Source organism: Rhinopithecus bieti, unplaced genomic scaffold (genome assembly GCF_001698545.2).
Source record: "Rhinopithecus bieti isolate Rb0 unplaced genomic scaffold, ASM169854v2 scaffold_15087, whole genome shotgun sequence".
Taxonomy (NCBI): Eukaryota; Metazoa; Chordata; class Mammalia; order Primates; family Cercopithecidae; genus Rhinopithecus; species Rhinopithecus bieti.
Genome location: NW_016808547.1, coordinates 2551463 through 2568642, shown reverse-complemented (window position 1 = coordinate 2568642; position 17180 = coordinate 2551463). Strand labels below are relative to the sequence as shown.

Below are 17180 nucleotides of genomic sequence, written 5' to 3'. Positions count from 1 at the left end.
AATACAAAATGACTGAAAAAAAAAGCTTAACTTTGAGACCAGTGTACTTTTAGATACATATGACTCAGTCCAAGTTCTTACTTGGGAAAATATAACAATGTTCCCATGCACACAATTACCAAAGGTACCTGTGCCATGAAAAATGGTTTTAATGCAGTATGCTGTCAGGAGAGAGAAGAAAATCTAGGTAGTAAAGCAATCTTAATGAAAGAAGTGTGAAGAAAAATGGCACTTCAAAGGGCACTGGAGTGGAAACCAGAACTGGGTGACCTCGCGTTATCATTAACTGTCTTTGTGTCCTTGGGGGAGTGACTTAACCTCCCTGGGTTGCAGTTATCCCATCTGAAAACAAAGAAGATGAAGCAAGGACAGTAAGGGTTCACTCTCCCTCCCACAGTGCCTAACTCAGGAGGCAGTGTTCTCAATTGTCCAGAGAGGGAGGTCACCCAAAATGCCTACAATGGCATGTGCGATGTGAAAAAGCACATTCCAAAATTACAGTTGCTTTCATTTACTTTTAGTCATAACTTATTTCAAAAGTTCAAATACAATTAGTGAGGAGGACTTTTGTTAAGCTAAAGAAACACGTGTTAAAGGTTTAGAAACACTTTCAATGAGAAGATAAGCTGTAACTCATATCAAAATATCATACCATGTAGGATCTTATAACTACTTATTTCTAGGCTTAGTAAAAATTAAACATTCTCATAGACATGCTGACAGTCACTGGTGGGACCAGTGGTGTTAGAGTCTCCACAGAATATTATTAAAAATACCCAGACTGTCAGAAAATAAAGGTCTGTTATTTAAGCTGCACTGCCCACTCCCCACAAAAAAAAAAAAACAAACCCAGAGACTGTATTGACCCAGCAGCTGTTATAGATTTGACTTGGCACGTGGTCTCAGGAAACAATCTAAGTATTATTCCATGTACTTAGCCTTACAGAAGAACACAGAAGAGAAGATATGGCAGGTTCAGCATATTTACCTCATCCAGAGCCCAGCAGCTACCTCACTACACTGCTTCTTTTGCCTTCTCACTCACACAGGGTGCAGCAAGAGCCAAGGGGCACACAGGTCACCTTCACACAGAGAAGCTGCAACCTCCATTTCCTGCCCATCTTTTGTAGAGATCTAGTTCCACAGACCCAAGGCTTCCATGCCAACTCACAGCTCCCAATTCAGGTATAGTAGCACACAGTAACAGGCAGGTACAGGTACAGGTACATCCCACGTTATCACAACTCTATGACTTCCCAAAAACTAGTGCTGAGAGAAGATAAGTTTCAAGGATATTCCCCCAGGCAGGTCCAGCTTAGTCCAGGACTGATGTTAACTCTTTACTCACAAATATAAAAAATGTTGGTTGGGTGCCGTGGCTCACACCTATAATCCCAGCACTCTGGGAGGCCAAGGCAGGAGGATTGCTTGAGGCCAGGAGTTCGAGATCAGCCTGGGCAACAGAGTAGACCTGTCTCTACAAAAAATTTAAAAATTAGTTAGTCAGGCATGGTAGTGTGCATGTGTAGTCCCAGCTACTCAGGAGGCTGAGGTTGGAGGATCACTTGAGCTCAGGAGTTCAAGGTTACAGTGAGCTATGATTACACTCCTGAGCTCCAGTCTGGGTGACAGAGTGAGACCTTGTCTCTAAAAACAACAAGTTACAGCACCTTATAAAACAACTGACTCTGATATACTTTTTAATGTGTCCCTGTGTACATGCATATAGTTTTTTAAATCCAGCTTTTCTTTTATAGCTATAAAGTGTTGATCATCTATTCATTTACACAGGCATTCTTTGAATTCAAAACTGTTAGCTTCACCTCAAGAAACCTTTACTGAAAGTCTACCACATAAACCACATGACTATGTACCAGGGATACAAATGATTTAGAAGAAGGTTTCTGCTCCTAAAGAGTCTAAGTCTATCAGCAAAGAAAAGGCAAACACTTCCAAAAAGAATTAATAAAACATGGTAATATATGTAAAGTGCCACGTACATAAGAATTAAGGAAGAAAGAGACTAGTACATTGTAGGCAGCCAGGGAAGGTTTGGGGAAAATAATTTCTGCTTAATGTTAATAACTACCATGTATCGATCTCTGACTACATGGCAAACTATACTAGGCACTTTATATATATCATCTTACTTTATCTTCTCAACAACACAGTTAGTCAGTACTGTAATTATCTCCAATTTTCAGATGGGAAATTTGGACTTTGAGATGTTAAGTAATTCTGCCCAAGTGGTAAAGGCCAGATTCAAACTCAGATCAGTCTGACTCCAAAGCTAGTGATCTTAAGCACCAGACTAGAAGAGACTATCCTGAAGAAACATATAATATATTCTAGCCTGGAAAATGGTATAAACAAAATCACTTTCACAGTAAAGCACACAACATTACCCTATGCTTGACCACTCAACATCAGCAAAAACAACAGCAGCCACAGCAGCAACAAGGGCATTTTTACTGAGCACCTACTATGTGTCAAACACTATTCAGACATTATCTCATTTAAGCTCCATAACAGATATGCAAGGTAGGTCTGAATCCACTTACAGGTAAGAAGACTGAAACTCTGAGAAGTTAAGTGATCTTCCCAAGGTAACACAATTAGAAAGAAGCAAAACTAGAATCCAAATCCAGGTTGGTCTGATTCTCAAATCCATATTTTCCATTACTAGGAAATACTGTCTTCCAGCAGACCACTTTGGCTGAAATAAGGAACTGTACCAAGGAGGCACAAGTATTAAGGCAGAAAGGCAGGTAAGGCCCAGAAAGTGGCCTCAATGTTTGGATTTCATCCAATGTCCCTTCTTTTGGCAACAACCAGCAGGAATCATTGTTTGCTCAGGTACACAGATCTATTCAGCATACAGAGAAGGCCTGAATAGGGTAGATGACCCATACAGAAAGGTCCTTTGGAAAAGTTAATATGGCCAGGAAACCAATTTAAAGTTTACTCCAATGGAACAGATACAAAGAATGAAAATTGTAGACAAAGAATTCTCCCAAAACTGGAATTAGAGAAAGACAAGTGACAAAAACATTATAAAGAAAAATCTGGTAATAACTGGATGGTGGGAAGGAGGCAAGGATAATTCCATGTCTACAAAGGGGCTGCTAACAGAAATATGAAAAACACAAAAAGAGTAAGAATGAATTTCAACATGCTGAAAATAAGGAACAGTGAGACATCTAAGTGTTCAACGAAAGCTGAAAAAAGCTAAAAGTTCAACAAAAAGTTGAACAGGAGAGCAAAAAGAAGAGAGCCCTGTGACATGCCAGCACAAATCTGCTTCTGTGAGAACAGGCTAGTTAACTCCACAACACTGGGAACCAAGTCCATGCTGTTCCCTGCTATGTCCCCATCACACCTCCCACAGAGCAGTGCTCTACACATCTTTTCTGAATAAAGTATTATGAGCCAATACAAATTTCTCCAGCATCCCAAGGGTATCATGACTCCATCAAATATGCCTTGATGAAATCCATACCCACTATTTTTTATTATATTCTTGCAGATGCCATGCAATCCTAACAAAGAAAGAAATGAAGTCAATGTGAGCTACTTATAGTGAACCAATCATAACCCTCCCAAAAGTATTGATCATGAACAACCTAGAAGGGTAGTTCAAAGACTCTGTCCTTGATGATGCCTCACTCGATTACTTTAAAATGTTTTATTTGAGGACTAGAAAGTCTTCATTATGATCATTAAGTTATGGCTCAGGTACCTACACATAGATATTAATTCCCAAAAAGCCTCCAAGAGGATCATAAGTTAAAAATCAGCACTGGCAAAGCTATGACTGCAAAGAGCCTATTATACTCTGCAGAATTTCAGAAATGATTGATAGCAGAGGTGAGTTTAGTTTTGACTCTCCAGTATCCATTCCCCCTTGTTCTGGAAACACAACAAACACTCTCACCCTACTCTCAGCTCAGTGGTTTGGGTAGGGCTGCCGAGCTGGGCATATGACCTAGTCTAAGTCAATTGGCACTTCTTTTGTTCCTGGTCACAAAGAATGGGTCAGGGACAGGCACGTAAGACCCAGGCCTAAGCCAGTCAGCCAATTCCATATCTCTGGCCATAGTGATTAATTTCAAGATGCCCATTTGGGTCAAGAAGAGTTAGGACCAGGACTTTATCAGACTGTTAGAAAACAAACTTGTTCTTTATTGCTAACAGTAAGGATGCCATGGAACCTAGAGCTGCTATGGGCCACCATGTGGCACCAGTAAATGAAACTGACATAGATGGAAGCAAAGCCAAAAGGCAGAGATAGACTGGATCCTAATGCCACTGACCCAGCCAGCTCTTCTGTGAACTTTTCAGTCTCTGGGCCAATAAAATCTCATTTTAGCTTAAGCCAGGTTGAATCAGACTATATACTTGTATTGGAAAAATTCCTGCCCTAATCTAATCGCCCAAGTAGCCCTTACCTTAAAGATAAACTTGGGAAAGAATCCGACCCTCTATTTCATTTAGCAATCTATTTCTTTTGCTACATATATAATACAAGAATAGCCCATGGGAAATTTTTGCTTAGGAACTTATCATTGCAACTGAGGACACAAAAGCTCACTCTTTTCTAAGCTCTGATAATGTGAGCAAACAAGAAAGATAAACAGACAACGAAAGCTACACCAAGGACAGTCTGAGCTCTGATCAGCTTGTCCCAAACATTGTAAAGCTAGATTTATGCTTAAGCACTGAAGTTGCCACATTTTAAGTTGCTGATGCAAGTAGACATCCACATTACAGAGGGTGATGTTAGGAGACAACAAACAGCCGAGGCTGCCTACTCAAACATTTCTATAAACAACAGCAGCAAGCTTTGACCCCAGACTGTAGTTTCGAGAAACTGTGGGTATAATCCTCTATCCCTCTGCAACCCAGATTGCAAGTATCTGCAAAGAAAAATGCATGGGGGAAAAAGGTCACTGTTACTACAAATACAGCATGAATAAATGCTATAAAGGAGAAATAAAAAAATGAACAACCAGTTGTGGGGTATTTTTGGTGGACTTTTTTCTATTCAGAACCATATTCTAAATTTCTGTTTTTAATATTCAGTATCTTTTCATTTGACACTTATATTTGACAAATACTACAGGTTAGGATATACTGCTTATGTTCATTTTCTGTCTCATCAGCTATAGTGTGAGTCCCTTCAAATCAGGGCCTTATCTTTCCAGACCTAAAATAGTATCTGACACAAAGTAGATGTGTGAAAATATCTGCTGAAAATTACCAAAATATTAACTACTTGGCTAGTAACGAGTTTATCTTACAATGAATAATTCTGACTTCCTTGCTTAAAATTAATATATTACCATTTATTCGAAAGCTCCTATGTGCCAAACGATGTGCTAAAAACCATACACAGGCTGAGCGTGGTGGCTCACGCCTGTAATCCCAGCACTTTGGGAGGCCGAGGCAGGTGGATCATCTAAGGTCAGGAGTTCGAGATCAGCCTGACCAACATGGTGAAACCCCATCTCTATTAAAAATACAAAATTAGCTGGCCATGGTGGCACATGCCTATAATCCTAGCTACTTGGGACGCTGAGGCAGGAGAATCGCTTGAACCCAGGAGGCGGAAGTTGCAGTGAGCTGAGATCGCACCATTGCACTCCAGCCTGGGTGACAGAGCAAAACTCTGTCTTAAAAAAAAAAAAAAAATCATACATTAATGATTGACTTACTTATTTGGATTGAGATTATCCTAATCAGGAAATGCAAATAAGTTAAAAGGAAAAATAATGCTGCTTCCTTACTCTTTTCACCTCTGTACTTGAATAGAACTAGAACAAATGCACAGGAGTTCAAAGTGACATACTTTAGCTCAACCCAAGGAAGATGTTCTAGAAGGAGCAGAGCTGTTCTAAAAGGAATGAGCTGCCTCTAGAGGAATTGGTTACTGGAGGAAACCAAATAAAATTTCAATTAGAGATGATGCAAGCATTGAAGGAGCTGTTAACAGAGTCAATTGGAATTGGGACAGTATCCTAGGTTCCACTATTAAGCCTGCAAATCTGGAGTAGCTACATTAAGTTTGAGCAAAGTCAGTAGTTATAATTTCCCATCTTTTCTTATCTATAACCCTAGACTGTTCTCCAAATATTCTGTATTCCCGTATTATCTCATTGCCTTGAAATGCTTGCAAGCTTTCCCCTTGAAAATATGAAAGAGTTTTAAAATGTTGACATTCATCTGGCCTATTGATGCAGGACATGAAGGAGGTAGATCTGAATATATTTTTGGTGCCTAAACATCTAGCAAAGCCCAAGACTGGACAATACAGGGAAAATTAAACTGGCAAAGTACATAATCCCTCTACTGTTATGAGTCCTTGACCCTCTCCCCTCCCACTCCATCATACTGACTTTATAGGCAATGGCATTGTATTAGAAGGGGCAGAAACTGAGTAAAGACTGCATAAAGTTGTGCTGGGGCTTCTTTGCAACCATTTAAGTCTCAGTCAAAAATATACATCTCTAAGATGGGTTTCAGGCATTATACTAAAAAATAATACCCTTAGCTTATTTTGCTTTCAGCTCCTTACCTGTTTCATAATGATAAAACTTCCCAAGCAGCTGTTGGCCAGAAAACAGCATGTATTAAGACCCAGTAGTAGAGAAGGCAAAGTGGAGTTGGGAAACAGAGATACTCAGAGTGGCTGGAACTCAGACTATGAAGTGGGGAGTAGAAAGATGTGAAAATAGAAAGATAGCAGGGCCAAGATCAGGAAGAACCTCATTAAGTAGTGTTTACTTCAACCTAAGGGCAACAGTAAGTCACAGAAAGACTTTAAGGAGGGGAGAGAAGTGGCAGATTTGTGTTTTCAAAATCTTGTTTCAATTACTTTTAAATAACCAATAAAGAGGAAGGAGAAGATGCAAGACATGGAGAGAAAGAACAGTTAAAAGGCCTTTCCAGGAATGCAGGCAGGAGGAGATGTCAGCTTAGACTGCAGGTAGTAGCAGTGGGTTAGAGAGAAATGGACAGATTCACTAAATATGCAATAGGTAAAATCATCAGGACTTAGCAATAGACCACATGTGGGGCACGAGAGAAAGAGGGGAGTCAAGGATGACCTGGAGATTTCTGGCATGGCCAGCTGGGTAGCTGGTGGTGCCATGTACTGAGATAAACACATGGTAGGTAGTCGACACTGAGGGGACCATGACTCAGTCTGGAACATCTCATGTTTGAGATGTATATGTGACATCCAAGTAGAGATGTACAGAAAGTAGTTTTCAGGTCTGAACTGGAGATATAAGTGCTAATTAGCATTAATAATAATATGCTCATTAGCAAGCAGGCCATAACTGAAACCACAGGAAATAATGATCCAGGAAAAATACATAATTCAGCCCACAAGGTAGGGCAACAATATGTGAGAAGTCAACAATATTATTCGTTTACACTTCACAGTTTTCAAAAGGCATCACATCCTAAACCAAGTAATACAGGTGTCTTGGAACGTAGGCAAAATACAAATTAATCCCTACAGGAAAAGCAACTCCCACTGACCCACACATAACAGGTGAATCTGAGATCTAACAACTGGTCATAACCTAACAACATCCTAACACCATAATACTCACCTGTGGACAAGGCCTCCTCCCGAACATCACCCTCACCAGGCTGAGGGATATTCCAGGATGTTCTGGGAAGTAAGGAAATTTCCTCTGGTGATTCTAGTCTCACCATATCCATGTGATTGCTCTGGAACTGATACCGAGGGATAAAGCAGACTTTGCCTCGTTGGAAAATGTCCTTGATAATCTCTTCTGTCTCAATTTCATCTTGCATGCTCAGAAAGATGGAAATTCTTTCAGACTTTTGATACTCACTGTGGGCAATCACCTAAATGGGAAATTATGGCAATTATATTTTCCAAGACTATATTTAGTAACTCCCCTTAACAGTTCTTCCTTTCTCTCTCAGCCTTCTCCAATTTCTTTAAATATTAAAAAGAAAAAAAAGGTGGGCGGGGCAGAGTGATATAGTGGGTCAGACAGTGTTGCATCCTGAAGCCTGACTTTTAGTTTGGGACCCAGCACTTACCTGCTCCTTTTATCCCTTCCTGGTACACCCACTCTGGTAGGTGTGAAAACCCATTAAAAGGTCACTGTGGAGACAAGCTGTTTATCTAGAGAATTCCAGGCTTGATCCCCACCTACCCATTTTAGTAGTCTTCAGTCATTTCACATGCTTTCCCTAGAGTCTGCTTTACTTTATCTCTGAATCTTGGCTCCCACAAGCTTCTCCACTCCTTGGATTGTCAGGCTTCTCTCTCCTCCCAAATTCTACCCATTTAAAGTCCAACACAAGCCCTAACTTTTCCTAACTTCTGCCGAACCCTTACTACATTTAGAGTTAATATATAACAATAATGTATTGTCATGAGTGGATCACTAATTGTTTCATGTGCCCTAAATGTGGTATCTCTAACTGGTCCACGAACTGAGCTCTCTGAGGCAGAGAACATGCCTTATAATTCTCTCTTAGCTCTGCCATCCCCATCCCATTTCCTAAAATTCACCTGTTCAAATGAATATCAAAATATTCACAATTATGGGGTGAGAGCAGATCCTGACGAAAGAAATCATTTTCAATTGAATCATCCATCAGGCAGGAGAAGGGAACTGAGTTTTGCTCATCATAGAAATGTCAACAATCTCAGGAACTTATCCAGACTCAGAAGTTAGTCCTTCACTCTCCCTTTTCCTTTTTTTTTTTTTTTTTTTTAATATATATATATATAGACATGGTCTCCCTCCGTTCCCCAGGCTGGAGTGCAGTGGCACAATCTGCAACCTCTGCCTCTTAGGCTCAGGCAATCCTCCTGCCTCAGCCTCCAGAGTAGCTGGGACCACAGGTGCAACCACTATGTCCAGCTGATTTTTCGTATTTTTTTGTGGAGACAGGGTTTCACCATGTTGCTCAGGCTGGTCTCAAACTCCTGAGCTCAACTGATCCACCCACCTGGACCTCCCAAAGTGCTGGGATTACAGGTGTGAGCCACTGCGCCTGGCCAGCTCTCTTTTTTTTCCCTTCCTTTTCTGTTCTTCCCTGTTTGCCAAACTAAAAAGAAAAGAATACTTTTCTTATTCTTTATCAGACTTTTTAATACTTTTGTTATTATTATATAATTGTAAGCCATAGAAGTAGCTTATAAATATGACTAGCAAAAAGATACAGGAATAGAAAGTCAAGTTATTACTAATAAAAAAGGAAACACAGAAATCAAGTAGATAGAGCACATCAAACCAGTCTAAGAAAGAAAGTTAACTCTCACATTCTGAAAATTTACAAAATTGTTTTGAGGCCTGAAATGGGCAAAGAAAGGAAATGTGAAACCTAGACCTGGGCAGGCCTGGGGCTTTGGGCATCCAACTACTATATGAGAAAGTTAAGTATCCTTTTTGCTCTCTTTACAGCAGAATATAGAAGATCGAGAGTTGAATAAGTAGTAATAAACATCAGTTAACGTTCAGTGTGAGACTGTGCATACATATTTATCTTCCTTCCTCAAATACCATTAATGTGACGGTAAAGAAGCACAAAAAAGAAAATCCATTAGAGTACTGAGAACAAGGGAACAGAGACCTAATTTCTGTAAGACAAAGAGTGGATGGGACAGTATTTTGCTGACAAAACAGCAGCAGATCACAACACTCAGAGAATAAGGGTGCAAGTCAGGCAGAATCCATTCCTCCCTTGAAATCCCAAAACAACTATAAAAGGCAGAGGAAATCCCCATTAGCTAAGACACCTTCATTCACAAATATGTACAGACAATAAAGGATCATCAAACATTTTGAAAAGTCAAAATACAAAATAGAAGGATGGAAAAGTAAAACAAGAAGGGGAGAAAAAATGGACAAACAGGACAGATAATTTTTTGAAATTCTAATTAGTTTTCTCAGACAAACTCAAGAAGATAATTCCATTTCTAAAATAACAATAGACTGCTAGGGGAGGAAGCAATCAGGGAATCATGAAATAATCAATGGAAACTAAAATTGTGATTAGCAAAATTAAAACAACTTAGGAGACAGCCTTGGAGTAGGGGAAAAGACAAAAATAGGAAAAATGAAAAAAATGTTAAGAAATACAGAAGATCAATCTATGATTTTTATTATCTGATTAACAAGAGTTCCAAAAAGGCACAAAGGAAAAAGAAATAATCAAAGAAGATACACTTGGCTCACACCTGTAATCCCAGCACTTTTGGAGGCAGAGGCGAAGGCGGGTAGATCATCTGAGGTCGGGAGTTCGAGGCCAGCCTGACCAACATGGTAAAACCCCATCTCTATTAAAAATACAAAATTAGCCAGGCGTCATGGCGCATGCCTGTAGTCCCAGATACTTGAAAGGCTGAGGCAGAAGAATCCCTTGAACCCAGGAGGCAGAAATTGAGCCAAGATCACGCCGTAACACTCAAGCCTGGGCAACAAGAGCAAAACTCCATCTCAAAAAAAAAAAAAAAAAGTAAAACACGAGTCTCCATATTGAATGGGGGCCATGGGTACTGAGCAGAACAAAGAAAATAATTTTAAATTTGAAATTCAAACTATCAATCTAGTATGAGGGTAAAACATTTCCTAAAGTATATTTAAAAGTTTACCACCCTCATAGATACTTTCTCAAAAAAAATTATCTGAAGATATACTCTAATAAGATGAAAAGAATCCAAGAGAGAAAAAGATACTAGACTCAAAAAGTGGTCCTAACTCAGAAGTGGAGTAAGGAGGAACCCCAGGGCAATGGCAGTGCAATGGGCCAGAGGCAACCAGACCAGAAGAAGCAAGGGGCTGGAGTGTTTTCAAAAAGAGAGTGGATTTATTTTAACAGACGATGAAAAGAATATATTGATAAGACAAACAGATATTTTGATTTGTCAAAAAAAGAAAATAAAGGCAATCAGAAGCTCCTGGAAAAATACAGAACTAAATTAGAAATATGCTCCAAATGGGAACAAAGTAAAACAGAGAATGATTTTGAGCAATTATGGAGGAAAAGAGAAAAGCTTTGGTACTAACACTTGAAACATTAACTTCCTAGTTACACATATCTAGTGACATAAAGTTATGTCTTTTCTTACATATTCAATCATACAACTTGGTTCTATGATGAATACCATCTATAGAACAAAAATACAGCTGGGCGCGGTGGCTCACACCTGTAATCCTGGCACTTTGGGAGGCCAAGGTGGGCGGATCACGAGGTCAAGAGGTTGAGACCATCCTGGCCAACATGGTGAAACCCTGTCTCTACTAAAAATACAAAAATTAGCTGGGCGTAGTGGTGCATGCCTGTAGTCCCAGCTACTCGGGAGGCTGAGCCAAGAGAATCACTTGAACCCGGGAGGCAGAGGTTGCAGTGAGCCAAGATTGTGCCACTGCACTCTAGCCTGGCGACAGAGCGAGACTCCATCTAAAAAAAAGAAAAAAAAAATACAAGGTATGTATTCAGTGCTTTACATATTTTTGTAAATACTGTTTACTGTAAACACTGTTTACTGAAATCTCAAGTTTGGAAATCGGTCACAAATACTGCTGAGTAGACTCATTATAGTTACAGAACAAAGTTTAAATATTACAAAACCTGGCTGGGTGTGGCGGCTCATGCCTGTAATCCTAGCACTTTGGGAGGCTGAGGCGGGTGGATGATGAGGTCAGGAGTTCAACATCAGCCTGGCCAAGATGGTGAAACCCTGTCTCTACCAAAAATATAAAAATTAGCCGGGCGTGGTGGTGGGCGTCTGTAATCCCAGCTACTCGGGAGGCTGAGGCACAGAACTCCTTGAACCCGAGAGGCAGAGGTTGCAGTGAGGCGAGATTGCGCCACTGTACTCCAGCCTGGGTGACAGAGTAAGACTCTGTCTCAAAAAATGAAAAATTACAAAACTTGACAACATAACAATATAAATGTCAGAAACTGACAGAAGGAGTAGAAAACATAGTGAGTAAAGGGGCACTAATTTCCTCATCTTAATTAGTTAGGGAATCAAGATACGACATAAAGCTGAATTTCTTCACCATTTAAATTACTTCTCTGATAAATTTCTAAGTTATAAAAAGGTACAGTGACAATAAGAATAATATGCTTTTCTAAATGAAAGACATCATTTAACACCTTTATTGAGTATTCACTATGGCAAAACACTACACAGTACACTGATGTTTCCAGAGATGATCCATTGGTTAGTCATGAAATCAATAGCAGGCTATAATTTTTAAATGAAATAGAATAGCAAATATTAAAGTTCGAGTCAGGCACAGGGGCTCACGCCTGTAATCCCAGCACTTTGAGAGCCAGAAGCGGGAAGATCACGAGGTCGAGTTCGAGACCACCCTGGCCAACATGGTGAAACCCCATCTCTACTAAAAATAGAAAAATTAGCTGGGCATGGTGGCACGTGCCTGTAATCCCAGCTACTTGGGAGGCTGAGGCAGGAGAATCGCTTGAACGTGGGTGGCGGAAGTTGCAGTGAGCTGAGATCATGCCACCGCACTCCAGCCTGGGCGACAGAGCAAGACTCTGTCTCGAAAAAAAAAAGAAAATATTACATTTCATTGTATGTGGTAAGAGCTGTAAAATGTTCCTTGTATGTGTATATTTGTACAGAGTAAAATGTATTTATTACTGAGGGTCATGGGTCTGCTTTTTAATTTTTCTCTCTCCTCCTTTAATGCCAGCTCTCAATTGTCATTCTATTGCTGTCAGTGCTGTATCTATGTAGCCACTATTCCCATCCACAGTTTATGAATTCTAATCTTCTATGGACAAAGACAACATAAAAGATTAGAAACTGAATTCATCTTTATTTCCCCCACGCTCCTCCAAAATTTGTTCCACTTCCTACATTCTTTATGCCCAAGGTTAAACACCATTATACCCAGCTCTAAATTTTGGAATCATAGGTGACTCTTGCTCCCCTTCCAGTATTCTCTAACCTCTTCCAGTTGCCAAGTACTGCTGTTTCTCACTTAACAGTCTCCCATTTGCCTCCTTTCCCCCCATCTCCATTGCCCATGCCCTGGTTTGCATCTTTTTCATCTTTCAGTTGAATTGGCACAACAGCCCCTTACTGGTCTCCATATTATTTTTTCTTTCTTCATTCCTCAACCCATTATCCAAATGCTGCCAGTATACTCTTCCTAAAGGACATATCAAAAAATAGGTAAAGCACTGAATACATCCCTTTACACACTTCTTTAACTCTCACAATCGACCTACAAGAGTGATATTATCCATTTTATAGACAAGGAACCAAGGGTTCTGAGAGATTATGAGACCTGTCCAAGGATATACAGTTAATAGACAGTGGCGCCAGATTAAACCCAGATCTGTGTAGTTCCAACGCCCATGCTAAACTGTATCCTGTCATCTCTTGCCTAAATATCCCTACTCACACTCCCCTATCCCATCTTTCCCTTCACCTGAAAAAATTCATCTTGTTCTCCAAAATTCATCTCAACATTTTGCAATAGAAAGCTTTCCAATTCCCCCTCCCCAAGGCTACATTTCCACAATATTGGTGTTTACCTTTATCATATATCTGGCTTCAATGCAATTCTTTATTCACGTCTGTTTCCTCTTTGAGGCTATCTGCTCCTTCAGAGCAACAATCATCTTTTTCATGTCCACAACCCAGCACATAGCCAAGTGTGCACTACTTAGGTGTTCAACATATGTGAATGAATTAGCTAAATTTTAAACAACTAGTAAGGACAAGAGTCTATATCCTTTACATATACTAAAACACCCAGCAATGCTTCCTCATAATAGCTAAAATAATTGTTTGAACGACCGAATTAACATCTGTATAGATTCCCTCATGCACACCTACATAGATGAAGAGAGGGGTGAAATAAGTATATTTGAGTTACTGCTTTAACCCATTGGCACCTTGAATTTGAGCAAATAACGGATAATAGAATAGTGAGGCATAATTAAGAAAGCCTGATGGTATAACTAATTCCAAGGAACATCAAGTCTCCAAATATCCACTGGTGTCTCTGAGGCATGATGCTGGGAAGACAGATCATCAATTTGACTTACAACAGAATTACACATACGTACTTATTCAGGGGACATTAAATTTTTCTTCCTCTGCTGTCTAACAAAAATGAGTCCCCAAAACTCTTTAGAACATGCCTTCAAGACAGGATATGACTCCCATTTTATTGATAAGAAAACTGGCATTACATAGACAGACTAAAAACAGTGCAGTCGGTGAAAGTAATAAAACAGAGGTCTGCTAACCAACAAACAGGGACTCACTTATTCCTCTCATTTCTCTCTTCTGTTTCCTATGTTCTTGGGAAGCCTGGGTATGACAGCCACGTCTTCCTTTCATTCACTCAAGAAAAAGCATTTAATGTTGACCAACTCTGAGACAGGAAAAGCGTAGGCCCTGGAGCTACTGAGACACAGCCTTAGCCCTCCATATGCTTGGTGAAGTGCAGTCAACATCTGAGTTCTGACCTCTGGCATCTCCACACTTTTTTTGGTGTTCCCTTATCTGAAGCACCTGCATCTTTCTCTGGCCATTTCACTAATGTAACTGGAGTCTGACTCATAGCTCATTAACTTTAGGACTCACTGAAGGAACCTGGGCACTCAAGAGTTCACCCATCTCCTCTACCACAACTTTCTGTTCTCACCCTGCTCTCACCACAGTACCGTCATCCCCACGGAGGAGTTTTCGAGCACCAAAGGTGCCACCCATGCAAACGAACTCCCCTTCCAGAGATAAATCTGTCAGCCCCTGCTGTCCTCTCGCTCTTTAGCCTCACAACTTTCACTACCGGGCCCTCTCTCCGCCACAGTGCGAAGAACAGCCAGGCAACGACGAGGGGACGTGCGCGCGCCAGGAAGGGCCGTGCGGACGCCGGGAGGGGAAACGTGCGCGCGCCTGGAGGGGAAACGTGCGCGTGCCGGGAGGGCCTAGCCCTGCGCCTGCACTGACCATGCGCGGATCAGCAATCGCTGGCCGCCAGGCCTTCAGAGAGTCTGTCCGCCGCGGCTTCAGCTACAGGCGGTCTCGCACCTTCTGGGTCAGTACGCGGGACTGGCGTAGCCTCTCCTCTGCGCTCATCGCCCGCAGACGCTGCTTCAGCTCTCCTCGGAGGGACCGCTTGGCGCTGCTCACCGCTGCCGCCGCCATCTCACGCCCAAGCCCAATCCAATCCCACCCTCGGCGCCCTCGGGTTCGGTCTCCGCCCCTGGCCGCTCCCAGGTGGATCCGCGGCCTAGGGGCGGGTCGGGACTCGGGGAAGCGCCCCCACCCCGCTTCCGGGACGCGGGCCCTCGGCGCGCCGCGCGCTTACCTCGCCTCCGGCCATTGGGACCCAGCCCTCGTGCGGCCCCGGTAGTCCGGCCCGCCCTCCCCGGTTCCCGGGAGCTGTGGCGAGGCGCCGTCGCTGCCCGGCCGCCTGACCTCCCCCAGCCCGAGCCCTCACCCGGACCGCGGAGGCGGCAGCGCCACTGGCGGGGATGGTAAAGACGGCCGGCAGTACCCACGGTGCCTGGCATCTCTTGTACTGTTAAGTACTGGGACTTCAGGGGCCAGAAAAGAAGGGCAAGGCAGGACAAGTAGCGAAATCGTCACGAGTCGCTTAACTACAGGGATATGTCTGACAGATGCCCCGATTTCCTTCTGGTGCAAACATAAAGAGTGTAGTTACAAAGTTACTACACACCTATGCTACACACCTGTACAGCGTATTTTGTACCAAATACTGTAGGCAATTGTAGCACCATGATACTTGTGCATCTAAACAGAAAAGGTAATGTGTTGGTTGGCTACCACATCAGTAGGTATTAGGAATTTTTCAGCTCCATTATAATCTTAAGAGACCACAGTGGTTGATGGAAATGTCCTTACGTGATTAAATAGATGATACATAGTCGGGAACATTGTTAAAGCAGTAACTGTAGTGTAAAAGCCAAATTTTGTGGATTCTAGTGTGAATGTATTCCAGGTAATAGTGCCCATATAGGTACTTCCTGTTATAACCATCAGTGACTGTTCATTCCCACCACTCAGCTCTGATTAAAACACAAAAATGAATTAAAACTGAAAGCAGTTTGGGGGGTGGGTGAGGCACTTGCAGGAAGAGGTAAAAGAAACTGTGAAGTCTTGAACTGCTCCCGGTAGACAGGCGCCTCAGATTGCATAGATGGTTGCCTCTCAGATGTGACTTCCTAAAACCAGAGCTGCATCTTCCAAAACTGCTTCCCTACTGACCGCCCCAGCGTCCTAATCCCCACCGTTAAGAATCACACCTCCTAAGTAAAGCATAAAAGTGCCCGGCGAGAATGCACGTGGCTTGAGAGGGGAGATCTGGCTTCTTTATGGAATCTATCAACAGCTTCCAGGGAAAGGTAATGCAAGTCCCAGGGGGATTGTGTTGTAAGAAGAAGGGAAGGCCAGGCAGGTATAGCGTATACATATTGCAATCGGATTTGCTGACCTAAAAATTAGAACACGAGGTCTAACAAACTACATAATTTTCTAATCTGTTCATTTTTACCAAAAAAAAAAAATTAACACTAGCTCCACGTTGAATCACTTACCTAATTTTCTTTGTTCAGAATATCGCAGAGTATCCTGCATATCAGGTTGCCATATCCATCAACCCCAAATGGCAAGCCAGAGAGAGAAGGCTGGGAGGAGGCATCAGTGGAAACTCTTAAGCAGCCAGGGGCACTGGAAACTGCAGACAGCATGGGAAAGAAGGAAGGAAGGAGGGAAAAGGGAAGGCGACCTGAGTCTGCTTCTAGCTTGAGTCTTGCTTCTCAGTCTAGTCTGCAGTCTAGCCTAGTGACACGGAGGACTTTTGGGTAATGGGCACACCTGGAGTCTGCAGAATGCCGGGCGCGGTGGCTCAAGCATGTAATCCCAGCACTTTGGGAGGCCGAGACGGGCGGATCACGAGGTCAGGAGATCGAGACCATCCAGGCTAACACGGTGAAACCCCGTCTCTACTAAAAAAAAAAATACAAAAAAAAAACTAGCCGGGCGAGGTGGCGGGCGCCTGTAGTCCCAGCTACTCGGGAGGCTGAGGCAGGAGAATGGCGTAAACCCGGGAGGCGGAGCTTGCAGTGAGCTGAGATCAGGCCACTGCACTCCAGCCTGGGCGACAGAG

The 17180-nt window shown here is 42.1% G+C and overlaps 1 protein-coding gene across 9 annotated transcripts in view; it reads right to left on the bottom strand.

Moving 5' to 3' along the window:
• Positions 1-16734, bottom strand: part of MTHFS (methenyltetrahydrofolate synthetase) — a 51470-nt gene extending 34736 nt beyond the window's left edge. The window contains exons 1-2 of one of the 9 annotated variants that reach the window (XM_017886853.1): positions 16609-16734; positions 7620-7881 (exon numbers count right to left, since the gene is read on the bottom strand). In XM_017886853.1, coding sequence (XP_017742342.1) covers positions 7620-7827 — 208 coding nt within the window. In that variant the 5' untranslated portion in view covers positions 7828-7881; positions 16609-16734. Of the gene's footprint in view, positions 1-7619; positions 7882-9003; positions 9025-13572; positions 14278-14310; positions 14939-14998; positions 15277-15359; positions 15572-16608 lie in introns of those variants that run through there. The other 8 variants (XM_017886848.1, XM_017886856.1, XM_017886847.1 and 5 more) reach the window with 8 other exon arrangements.
• Between the last annotated feature and the right edge of the window lie 446 nt (positions 16735-17180).